Source organism: Mustela nivalis, assembly GCF_964662115.1.
Source record: "Mustela nivalis genome assembly, chromosome: 10".
NCBI classification, from domain to species: domain Eukaryota; kingdom Metazoa; phylum Chordata; class Mammalia; order Carnivora; family Mustelidae; genus Mustela; species Mustela nivalis.
Window position 1 is genome coordinate 83,223,184 of NC_139029.1, and position 12,868 is coordinate 83,236,051.

A 12,868-nucleotide genomic window follows, 5' to 3' on the forward strand; every position below is an offset into this window, starting at 1 on the left:
GATGGTCGTGTTTGATTTCCTTCCTACTTGATTTGTTCTGTGGCCACTCTCTAATTCTGGACACCCCCTTTCCTTCCCTAACTTCTAAGGTTCCATCCCCCACTTTTCTCTTCCTTGCATCTCAGGCCATCTTTCTCAAGTTTCCTTTGCAAGCACTTTTTCTTCCTTCGCCCACCTGAAATGCTGCCCTTCCCTAGGGCTCTGGTTTGTTGTTGAACATGCTCGCTGTGAGTGAGGGCACCTGCTTCCAAGTTTCAACAATCGTATATGCCACAGGCACTCAAATTGCCATAATTTGAGCAGTGGCACCTGTAAACGTGCCCTGGGTTCCTGCTGCCAGCGTCTGCATCAGCAGAGGCATCATTGGCCTGGGCTGCTGGGCAGTCTCCTAAGGGGTTTCTCCCACACATGTCTCCCCACCCCAGCTGGAGTGAGCAGAGGTGAAACAGTCATCCACATAGGGCCCTCCTCTTTCCCTCCACCACATTGTCTCTCTCAAAGCGAATCTAAATTAATAATCTAGAGTTTAATTATCTAAAGCCAGATGGCATGGCATTTTAATTTAAACCAAATAACTCAAATATTTACTTTGCTTTGAGAACATAAAATGCCAATTACTGCAGTATATTTGCATTTATGTAATACAACTATACCAACACTATTTTATTGTTTCAGAAGCTAGGGAAATATAAGGAAGGTACTTTTTAACAAAAAAAAGGGAGACTTTGTAGTTCTGCCTTTTTGATTTTTCAAATAGTTTTGTACCATCATTACACCTCTTATATGCTTCTATTATAGCTCTTTTCAAAGTGTAATGCAACTTTTTTTTTTTTAAATTGGTATCTTAGTCTTGGCTTCTGTAACAAAAGTACCATAGACCGGGTGGATTAAACAGCAGTTATTTCTCACAGTTCTGGAGGCTGGCAAATCCAAGGTCAGGGCACCAGCAGATGCAGCGTCTGGTGGCTTTCTTCTGTGGCTTCATTCTCTGTGTATCTTCTCATGGTAGAAAGGCAAAGGCACTCTCTGGGTTCTCTTCTATAAGGACGCCTATCCCATTTCTGAAGACGCCATCTTTATGATCTGATTGCCCCCCCAAAGGCCCCACTTCCAAATATTATCATACTGGGATTAGGTTTTGACATATGAGTTTTGAGGGGACTCAAACATTCCGTCCATAGCAATGGGTACAAGATAGAGCTAACAGCACCCACCTCATAGGGCTGGTGCATGAAATGAGTTGCCTATAACAGAGTAGAGCCTGGCACACAGTCAGAGCTATCTATGTATTTGCATCTGTTACAATTACTGTTCTTTGTCACTCCCACTTGCTTTCAGGCTCCTTAAGAGCACAGAGAAAATACTTTTTATTATTTTGTGTGTGACACCAAGTTATAGTCTTTGAGAAATAATAAAGGCTCAGCAAATGTTTTAAGGAATGTTGAATTGTGCTTAAATACTGTTTGTCCATGTTGCCCTAGAAAGCATATCTGTTGATAAAGGGAATCAATCCTGTAATTGTTGACCTCAAGGTCTGTCTTTCCTCTTTTATTGTCTGTTTATTACAATGGTAAAATGCCAGGTGATTTTCAGTATTGGGACTAAAAAATATATTTGTGACCGTAACAACAGAGACATGCCTTACCAGCATAGATATATTTCTTAAATGTTATAAAAATTTATGTTTTCAAGTCAAATTATGTTTGCTTTTTAATTTTTCCAGTTTTTTTTTAAAAGATTTTATTTATTTATTTGACAGAGATCACAAGTAGGCAGAGAGGCAGGCAGAGAGAGAGAGAGAGAGAGGGAAGCAGGCTCCCCACAGAGCAGAGAGCCCGATGCGGGGCTCGATCCCAGGACCCTGAGATCATGACCTGAGCCGAAGGCAGCGGCCCAACCCACTGAGCCACCCAGGCGCCCCTATTTTTTCAGTTTTAATACTTATTTACTTTGCAAGAAAACTTGATTTTTCCCCCCAAAATTTTATTTTAAATGCAGCAGCAGAGTTAGATATTTCAAAGAAATCTGGTTGTAGACTGCTCTTTTGTAGGCTGAAGAATCCATAGTAAAGTGAATATTGACACTTATATATATGTTTCAGGAATCCAAACTTTTATTTTTATTTTATTTTCTTATAGTAAGAACAGGTGCAGTTTTCCTACATAGTCCTTGGTAGGCAGGAGGCTTTGGAATGTAAGAGATAAAACCATCTTCTTGCCTCATCCTTGCTGAGATGTTTGTAAAATATGGTAGGGTTGGAAAGTACTTTCAGTTCCTGTCTGACCTCGATTTCTTTGAAGAGTGTGTGTGTGTATTTAATTAGAAAACCAATTTGTGTCCTCTTAAATATTTTATTATTGATAAATATTGACATTTGTATAATTCACTGTGAGAGAAGGCACAAATATTAATTTGGGAAGCTTACCGAAGTAAGCTTATATTAGTCAGTTGAAATCTGTGACTTTCTTGTTTTTTTTCAGATTTGGATCTAAGACCCAAATCTCATTGTTTACCCCATCAACCTTATCCAATATTATCTAATGTTTACCTTTTTGGGTAGGCAGATTTGCCTACAAAACCTTTTGGTTTTGTGAGTGATGTATCTTAGTAAGTCCACTGTCTTTCTCCATATGATTGATTATAAAAGGTTACTGTTTAACCAAACTTCTATAATCCAAATAAATGGATGTAGCACAATATATTTGTCTAGGCTTACTTTGTGGTCAAGGATACAGAAACAGTGAACATAGAAACCAGTTTTCTTTTACTGTTCATAAAGAATTGCCTTTAGCCTTTTGGTGATTAGAACATACCTTTATTTTGGAATTTTTAAATAGTGTTTTAAGTATATTAATTACTTAAGGAGGGATATTGGGTCATTAGAGACTGCTTTCTTTAAATAAGAAAAAGTTTAATTACCATAGAGAGTTATATATTAGATTCTTTATTCAAATTGTTATGAATAGATAGTTTTGCCCGAGATACAATTTGGTATATGGAATCATAACACTCAGTAGCTCTGAGATTTTATTTCTGGTATTATGCAGATACTACATTTATTATAGTTAAGATGAATGCAATTCAGACATTTATAAAGTGTCACTAAAGTTTCATTTATAACTTCTTATGACTGAAAAGAAACATCTCATTTTAAACATAGAAACTGTACAGCTAAGTTTTGATTTTCATGAAAATTGGAAATGGTAGTAGTAGCATAAGTAATTAAAGTAGAGGCTTCAGTGTCCATCATGGTGTTACTCCAGTTAATCTAACAAATACTCAGAAGTTCTTACAGTAGAATGAGGACTGTATTTGGTACCTATTCTTGCCGTTGAAGTGTTTGCCATGTGGCGGTGGAGGAGAAAGCTTTTCTAATGGATAGTCTTGGCCCAGTAAAGAGAACTGCTTTCCCAGCCTGTGGAGGTATCTGTGCAGTGCTAGAGAGCCTGGAGGGTGGAGATGGGAGACTAGAAGCTGGCCTGGTGGTAGGATGGGGGTGAGGGTTGTGGGTGGGCTAAAGAAGGCTCATGTGAAGAAGTGATGCGTAGGTTTTACAATGCATTGCACAGATGTTCCCCACTTCCCTGCAAACCTTGGGTGTCTTCAGCCCTGCCCCAGTGTTCTATGGGTTTAGAGGCACATCAGGAAGAGAAGGAAATGGAGGAGATCATGGAGCAGTGGGAGGATTCTGGGCCCCTTCCCTGGTCTCCAAGCCTTTTCTGAGGATCCTATAGAGAATGTAGACCAGAAGTTGACAACTGGTGATCGAAGTTGGCCCACAGGTGTGTTTCATTTGGTTTCATTTTATTTAAAAACTTAACTTAAAATAGTCAACATGAGGTATAGAGAGATTCACATAAAAACCCATTCAGCAGGTCAGCCACCTTCAGTTAGCCTTTTCTGCAGGGCGACTCTTTAGCCGGAGCTGAGGATCCGCCGGCCTTTACTTATGTCTCTCACTTGGCCTGTGTAGCTGTTTGAGTTTGTAGCCCCTGCCGGAGACCGTGGTGGACTCGTTTGTGGTATACCTTGAGGGTCTGATGATCCTCTGTTCTTCACTCCTGCCTCCTTCTGTTTCCCAGTTGAAATATCAGCATTGACAACTGTAGCGACCTTAAAAAAAAAACAGAAAAAAGGAAGTGTGTTCATTATGACCCTGATATTTATAATTTTTTTTCACTCTTTAAAATATGTTTACCATGTTCATGGAAAGTGCTGATACTTCCTTTTATCTTCTCTCCCTTTATTTATTGTGAGGATAAGCAATGTTTGTTTTTATTTCATTTCATTGCAGGATAGCCGGGAGACAAAATTATTTTAAGCAAAGTACCTCCACTTTAAGGTTTTATAAACTTTTCAAACAGTCTAGGTAATAAAGCTTTTTCTAAAGAGGATTGAAATATCACTTTGAGAATCAGATGCATGTTTTTATTTTAAGTTGTTTAACGTTGCCTTCATGAATGTCCAATAGTACTAATAGAATGAAAAACAGTTTTATTTGTAAGGGTTTCCTAAATTGTGTAAGAATTATAAAATATTTTTCTTCTCTTTTCTCACAAATTTCTACCAGCGAGTTGAAAATGGTGACTTCAACTGGATTGTTCCAGGAAAATTTTTAGCATTTAGTGGACCACATCCAAAAAGCAAAATTGAAAATGGTAGGTTTGTTCTTTACTTTGCCATCCAAAAATTTATTTCAGTTCATCTTCAATTTCTTAATTTCCTCATATAATCCTTTCTTTTGATACTATTCCCCAAAGAATATTTATTTATTAAAAAAATTGAGCTGTAGTAATTAGTGTGTTAAATATTACAGTTTAGTATGTGGATTTATAATCCTGTTTTAGAACTAGAAAATTTGGGGGGGCACCTGGGTGGCTCAGTTGGTTAAGTGTCTGCCTTCAGCTCAGGTCATGATCCCAGGATTCTGGGATCATGTCCCGCACCGGGCTCCCTGCTTCTGCCTCTGCCTCTGCCTCTTCCTCTCTCTGTCTCTCATGAGTAAAATTAAACAAACAAACAAACAAACACACACACACCTAAAAATAAATAAATAAATAAAACTAGAAAATTTTTAAATTGCCATAAATAGGCACTTTACCTGACCCAGTTATCAAAGAACAATCTGAGAAGCAAGCTGGTCAAACTAGTAAATAGATTGTTGAATTCTCTCAGTGGTTCTGAGATTTATTTGGTGGTAGAGTGCTACATTAAGGTATTCTTTGGGGAACATCATGTAGAACAATAACAAGGGTGATGATAATAGGCGTCATTTATTGAGCAGTTGCTATGCGCTAGTTGCTATCTGAGCAACACATTGTTTCATTTAATACACACCTCTATGAGATACAGGTACATGTATCTCCATTTTGCAGAGGGAGAAACTGAGGCTTATGAGTAGGGAGTTTGCCCAGAGTAATAAGGGGAACTGGTTCTTCATCCCAGAGCTGAGCTCCTAAACATTGCCAGTACACTGATCTGTTTATTTCCATTATGACAATGAGAACAACTTTCTAGCTCCCAGTAATTAAATTACTCACTGCTATATGTATAGCCAGGGGCATACATACTCAGGAAGACAAAAAAAGCAAAACAGTGAAATAAAATCAGCTATGTGAGTTTTCCCATTAATATTTTCTATTTTTTTTTCAATTTACCAATATTCCTAGAAGACAAGTAATGATAGGCACCAAAGGTTTAAGAACAATTTATGGGAAGAGTACATAAAATTTAAAAATTTCACCTGTGAACATAATAGCCCCCCCCCCTTTTTTTTTTTTTGTTGCTCTTTATCTGGTCATAGACTTGAGACATTAGTCTTTTAGGGAACATAATCTGAAACCCCAACTTTAGATTTATTCTCCTTTTATCACCATTATCTTCCTAAGGATTAATTCTAAAATCTAGTTCCATTGTATATTGTGAATCATGCATCCAGATTTACTGATTTATTTGAGCTCCCACAGATATGCTGCTTATTTCATGCCTACGATGTATCTTCCAGAGAACTCTGAATCATGGATTCCCTGTGATGGGTGATGCAAGTCTAGAGAGTTAAGCTACCAAGTAGAAGGCCTGTGTACTGAAGCCAGAATTACATCTTCTCATTCATGAGTCTGCTAATGAATTTATTTTATTCCAGACATTGATTAACCTCTGTCACATTGGGTTGTCATGAGTAACATGTTAAGTGCCTAAGGAAACTGCTTTCTGGCACTTGGTCTTTAAAGACAGAATTGATTTGATTTACCTTTGGCCTTCTGTGCAAAATGATCTGACTCAGACCCAGAAAATCTTAGAAGGTGTTTAGTTTCAGTCGTGGCTTTGTTGGTGGGCGTTTGTTTCATGAAGTTGAAAGAATTTTGCCATTTAGGATTCCTGTGATTTATGACATTTTCTTCAAGAGAAGGTGAGAAGTGTAACTTATAGAATCATTTAAAACCTTTTTAGGGAGCTAATACACACTTATATTAAAAAAATAAAATGCAGATAAATTAATAAAAACCACATAAGGGTGACCTATAATCCTACCCAAGTTTTCTAGGGCTAAGAGTTGGTGGTGGGATTATGGGGGTTTTAATTTTCTTTTCACCTGCTTCTCTGTATTTGCATGCACACATATTTTTCCTCTTCCAGTGAATACACACACACACATACACACTTAAAAAAATAAACCTTTCTTTCTTTATAAGCATAGCATTGTGATTACTTTTTTAAGAAAAATTTTGTTTTAGAGAGAGAGAGAGAGTGTGTGTATGTGAACGAGGGGAGGGGCAGATGAAGAGGGAGAGAGAATCTCAGGCAGGCTCCCTGCTGTACACGCAGCCCCATGCGGGGCTCGATCTTATGATCCTGAGATCATGACCTGAGCCAAAATCAAGAGTTAGCCACTTAACCCACAGAGCCACCCAGGCGCCCAATGATTACTATCTTATATCAGCTTTTTTCACTTAACATATCACAGACTTCTTTCCATGGTAGTAAATGTTGATTTTCATTATACTTTTCTATGACTGCTTTGTATATTATTCAGTAATGTGCCATAATGCTGTTACTTTTTGAATGAGATCTACACTGTTTACAGTTTTTCACTTTTCATGGTTGGCAAATGTTCATACATTTCTTTGTATTTCTCCTTTTCCCTCTAAATTCTTAAGTAGTCAGATCAGTAGATAAAAGACTGTGAATATTTTGTGTGACAGTTCTTTTTTTTTTTTTTTTTTTTTGGAAGAGCAGCTGACCTACAGTATTGTATTAGTTTTCGGTGTACAATATAGTGATTGGATATTTTTCTCCATTAGGACATGGTCCCCACATTCAGTCTAGTTATCATCTGTCAAAATGCACAGTTGTTACATTATTAGTAACTATATTCCTTTGGCTGTATATTACATCCATGTGTCTTGTTTTTTTTTTATAACTGGAAGATTGTGCCTTTTAATTGTCAAAAATCTTTAAAAATTCCTTTTGGTTGCATACTATAATGTTGGAAAATAATTATAGCTACATTTGCTTATATGTCAGGAATGGGACTGATAAGACTTTTGCACATGTATTATCTCTCTAAGAATCAGAACCACCCTCGAGGGAAGGTAGGAGTTATTTTTTGGAAGAGAAGGTAGAGAATCAGAGGAGTCACCTCGCTTTCCCAGATTTACACAACCAGAAAGTGGCAGCATGTGGGTTCAAACACAGGTTTCTTTGATTCCAAATTGGGTGTTCTTTTTCATCTTACTGCAGAGGAAGTATATGTTCACTATAGAAAATTTAAGCAATATGGAGAAAAAGTCACCTGCAATTATATAATCTAGAAATAAACACCTAAGATGCTGCTCTATGGGCATCTTTTTTTTCCACCTATGCATCTATTGTGCCCTCTTACGTTGAGGGAAAAAAGGTCTGAAATAATTTTGTGATGGAATTAATAGACTTGATCCAATTACAGTGAAATCTCGATGCTTGTTTTTTGTTTTGTTTTGTTCTGTTTTTGTTGTTATTTCTTTCTTTCTTTCTTTTTTTTTTTTAATTGAGAAACTGTGTTTTTGAGGAGGCTGAAAGTCATGTTAGGGTTTGTTAATAGAAAAGGTAGATTTTACAGAAATTAACACTCAAATAACTGTTGCTAGGTTGTAGCCAAAGAAGCCTTAAAATCCTAGAATCGGGGCAGAATGTGTTGTAAGAGTCTTAAGGGTGTGTTGTGTCAACAAAGAATAAGAGTTTGTTACAGTCATCTTTGTCCACTTGTTTTGGTGGTGGGGAAGAGAAGGGCTCTAACTTTTTTTGGTTTAATAAATTTGAATTGATACATGAATAATAAAGCAGTAGAATGAAACACATTTTGGATCTCCAGTTTTCCCAACTATACCCCAAACTCTCAGGTGGCAACATCCTTCTCCTCTCTAAAAAGAAAAAAAGAAACACACACACACACACACACACACACACACCAGAAAGACAGCCTGAGGCAGGGACTGGCAACAATCTGAAGCCCGTTCAGCTTGGTCATATAGTTAGAGAAGCAGGTGTGTAGGGCTTGGGCAGTGGAACCTGACTGTGCCCCTTACTGGTTGCATGAACTTCCCAGAGCTCTGCAACTTCACTGAGCATCATTTTCCTCTTGTATGTCAAACAGGGGAAATAGGATGCACAAGCCAGGCATCTAGTGACGATCAGAGATACTAGATGAAGTGTCTTGCACAGTGTCAGGCACATAATAGGTGCTTACTAACAGATATTCTAATTACATTGTTCTCATTAATGAGTCTAAACATATTTTATTGCTTCCTACATTTACCTGCCCACTTTGAAGTTTTAGCTTAAAAAAAAAATTTTTTTTTTTTTAAATTTATTTGAGAGAGAGAGAAAGAGCTGTGGGGAGATGGGTGTTGTGGAGGGGAGGGGCAAAAGGGTGGTGGCAGAAGCCTACTCTCCCTTAAACTGGGAGCCCATCCTGGGAATTCCATCCCAGGACCTGAGCCGAGGGCAGATGCTTAACGGATTGAGCCACCGAGGCTCCGCAGAATTATACGTTTAACAGTGACTGGGTGGACTAGTCATTTGACTGCTGTTCTTCAGGGTTCTAACTTTAAATGAAGGGCAAGGAAGAGAGGAATTTTAAATTACCCCGCTCTGAAATTCCTTGTTTGGTCGGCTCTTGGGCTCTGCCGGTGCTTTACTGCTGCCAGGGCGCCATCTAGTGGCCAACTGGAGGAAAGGGCTGATGAATGCTCTGTCTTGCTCTGCACGCTCCTAAAACCAGTCCCAAATGCATTGATAATGCCTGCAAACAGTTATCCAGAGGTCATAGGATATTGTCATCGTCATTAATTATAATCACTTGGAACACTTTTGAGGATTTTAAATAAACCTGCTCACCAACTGTAGGAAGCGTAGCCCCTAATATTCATATAACGTTCCACTGTTTGAAGACCTAACAGAGTCAGGTTGGATCTTCCTTGAAATGGGCCCCAGCGCAGGACCCGGAATCTGAATGCCAGGACTCAAATGCTGCCTCTATCTCTTACTAGCTGTGTGTACCTGGGCTAGTTTACTTTTCTGGGCAACAATAACTGGGTAATTGCAAGGTTTAATGAGATGATCCATATGAGGCACTTCATTTAGTGCTGGGCATATAGTAATGCTTAGTAAATGTTAGTTATGATTATTATCATTATTGTTATTATTCCAGTGTCCTATTGCTATATTTGAATAACTGTCCAGTTTTTTTTTAATCCAGATAAATACATAGTTTCTCTTAATGGTTGGTTTAGGTATATTTATTCCTGAGAGAGATTAATCTACAAGAAGAAACTTCTTCCTCCTCCTCTTAGTGGAGGAAGAGAGGGGACAGACACCAAACCAACCATTAGCACATCTGGTGACAGGTGCCATCCCAGAGGTGCCAGGTATGCTAGGAACCTAGGGTCAGAAGTGCTCATCAGCCACACCAGGGGAAGACTTCTGTGTGTTTATGAGCCCTCTCCTTCCCATTCTTACATGATAGAAAAGCTCATTTCCTTATGCCAGCTGATGTGGTTTGAAGTGGGGTCCATAAACCACCAGCAAAGAAGGAATTCTTGAAATGTTTCCAGTTCAAAGAGGTATTTTTACTATAACCTGGGGACAGGACCTGTGGGCAGAAAGATCTGCCCCGGGATGGTGAGGAGCAATTGATCAGATATTTTGGAATTAGGGGAGGTAAAGAGAAAGGAAGTTTCCAAGAGGATTTTCGTATGTTAAAGACTTAGAGGATGCTGGAGGCCTAGCTATTGTCTACCTCAGGTTGTTTTCTCCTCTGGCAAAGCATTAAGACAGTTGGGAGTTCCTGGAGGAATGTCTTACTTGGCCTGTCTCAAGTATTTGTCAGTGGGCTGCAGGTTATAAGGAAACTGAATTTTATCTGCATTTCCTTCTTGCCTTTGTTTCCTACATCACCAACCACAGCTCTTTTCTCCTGTAGGCTGTAAATCTTCAGCTGGAAAATAATTTGAGTTAAGTAGGAGAACAGACTTGTTTTTTCCAAGTAGAAAACTGCATCCATTTTCTCTAAATGTGTGTGTGTAAGTTATTGTTTCTACACAGAAGATTGAAAATAAGCTCTGTATTACCTATTTGCCTAGAAGCAGCATGGCCCATGAGAATTGTGTATCTGGGCCATGGAGTAGTTTGATCTGCCTTCCAATTCTGTCTCTATCCATTGTGTGACCTTGGCCAAGTATACCAGTTAGGGCTCCTGGTTGCAGGCAGCAGAACCAACTCTGGTAAAATAAACCAAAATGGCATTGATTGGAATGATGCTGGGGATCTCACAGCCCACAGGGGAAGACTAGAGAATGAGACCCAGAAAAGGAACAGGATCCAAGGGAGATAATGTCTCAGCAGGGTCCAGGCAAGGAAATAGAAACCACACCATTTCAAACAGAGGGAATTTAATACAAGGGGTTTGTTACAGAGGAGGCTAAAAAGGAAAAGGGCAACACTGAAGAATCCAGAATATTATGGAGGAAAGAGCTCCTCCTGCCTTTAGAAAGGTAGAAAGTGAGGTCACCAGAATCAGGGGGCTTGGAAGGGGAGCCCGACTGGTATTGGGAGCCCTGAAGGGAATGCCACCCAACTACCCAACTAGTCTGTGCATCTGGGGACTAAGGAGCGGAGACCAGGTAGATGTGGGGCAGATTGGTACTGGGAGTGCCATGCTGAGCCAGAAGCTCTGGGTGCTCCTGTCACCTATGGCTGAGGCCTTGCTGGCCCCCACCCAGAAGCCCCTTCTCCTTCTTCTGACCTCTGGTCACTCCATTCGTGCTTTGGGCCTCCTGTGTGTTGAACTGATAATGTGAGCCAGCCACAAAGGTCCTCTGCAGACCCCTGCTCCAGCATGGGAGGGTTGGCTTGCTGATGAGAGAAAATAGGAAATAACCAGCATATGCAGAGTCTGAGGCAGTAGGAAATACGGCCAAGGGCACAGTGCGGAAATTGCTGGTTAACTTTCTGGGCTACTGCCGCCTATACACTCGGGGGCCACCATCATGAATGGGTACTGAATGAGACTGTCTCACCCAGTATGCCCTGAGTCAGTGAACCCTGCATACGTTACAGATACGGCCATCGGGGTGCTGAGAAATTAGTCCCCTGTGAATCCCTGGGGCTGTTGGCCAGGTCTGCAGTGGCCAGAGCAACCCCCTACCCCCACCCCACCCCGGCAGTCACCTCAGTTGACTGGCCAAGTCTAGGTCACAGGTCTGTAACCCAGCGGACTCTGTAGCTCCGGGGAATATTCACACAATGATGGATCCACTGGAAGCAGAAGGTGGTTTAGGGGCTGACCCCCCGTGGCCCCCCCATCCCACCCCAAGTGAGAATGTCTACAAAAAAATTACTCAATTTGTTTAGTTTCTCCATCTGTTAAATGGGGTTTACCATTCTTACTTTAACAGGCTGTTCTGAGAATTATAGGAAAAGATATACAATGGTGACTTATACATGGTAGGTGCTCAGTAATTGTTCATCTCTTTTGTGGGGGATTGTACTGTACATCTAAACGAATTACCTGGCAAAAGTCTTTGACTGTAGTTGACAAGTATTTGTCAAGTGGAAGAAAAGGCACAAAGAATCATACCAGCAGCCTCCTGGGCACCTCTGACCTTTGAGTGTCCCCGGAATGTCTTTGTTTTGGCTTGGGAGGAGTGTATGTCCCCAGGACTTGAATCCTCTGGGTCGAGGTTTCAGATTTTCATGAGCGATTTCCAATACTCAGAGGTTTTTTTTTCAAACCCTTCTGTGGGGTGAGTGTGTGTGGTGTGTGTGTGTGTGTGTGTGTGTGTGTGTGTGTGTGTTTACAGCTCTTCAGACTGTGGCTTTAGGACTGTGCTTCCACCTCTTACTCTCAGGAAAGGCCCGTTCCTCCTGAGCCCTGGTGAGATTCCTACACTTGATCGTGAAGCGTTTGTGGTGTTCCCGGGTGTGTCAGGCGGAACGCATGCCTTTTGCTCACAGCTCCGTTTTCCCTTCAGGCTATCCTCTTCACGCCCCTGAAGCCTACTTTCCTTATTTCAAAAAGCATAACGTGACGGCAGTCGTGAGGCTGAACAAAAAGATTTATGAGGCGAAGCGCTTCACGGACGCGGGCTTCGAGCACTACGACCTCTTCTTCATAGACGGCAGCACGCCCAGCGACAACATCGTGAGGAGGTTCCTGAACATCTGCGAGAACACGGACGGGGCGATCGCGGTTCACTGCAAAGGTGCGTGCGGCCCCAGCGGCCTCTCTGGAACGCCAGGGGGCCGTCAGCAGCCAGTCGTGCGAAACCAAACCAGTCAGTGTCTTTGGGAAAACAACACAAGTCGTTTTGTTTGAGAAAACTGGAACACC

The 12,868-nt window shown here is 40.6% G+C and overlaps 1 protein-coding gene and 1 long non-coding RNA gene across 9 annotated transcripts in view; one reads left to right on the top strand and one right to left on the bottom strand.

Annotated features, from left to right (window-relative positions):
* The window catches only part of CDC14A (cell division cycle 14A), a 179,631-nt gene that overhangs the window by 100,215 nt on the left and 66,548 nt on the right, over window positions 1-12,868 (top strand). For all 8 annotated transcript variants that reach the window (XM_082686498.1, XM_082686495.1, XM_082686497.1 and 5 more), the window contains exons 8-9: window positions 4,571-4,658; window positions 12,510-12,740. In XM_082686498.1, the coding sequence (XP_082542624.1) occupies window positions 4,571-4,658; window positions 12,510-12,740 (319 nt within the window). The remainder of the gene's footprint in view (window positions 1-4,570; window positions 4,659-12,509; window positions 12,741-12,868) is intronic.
* On the bottom strand, window positions 3,786-5,195 carry LOC309842402. The gene is made up of 2 exons (XR_014299634.1): window positions 5,102-5,195; window positions 3,786-4,113 (listed from the first exon to the last, which is right to left on the bottom strand). It is a non-coding gene; the product is annotated as an uncharacterized lncRNA (long non-coding RNA).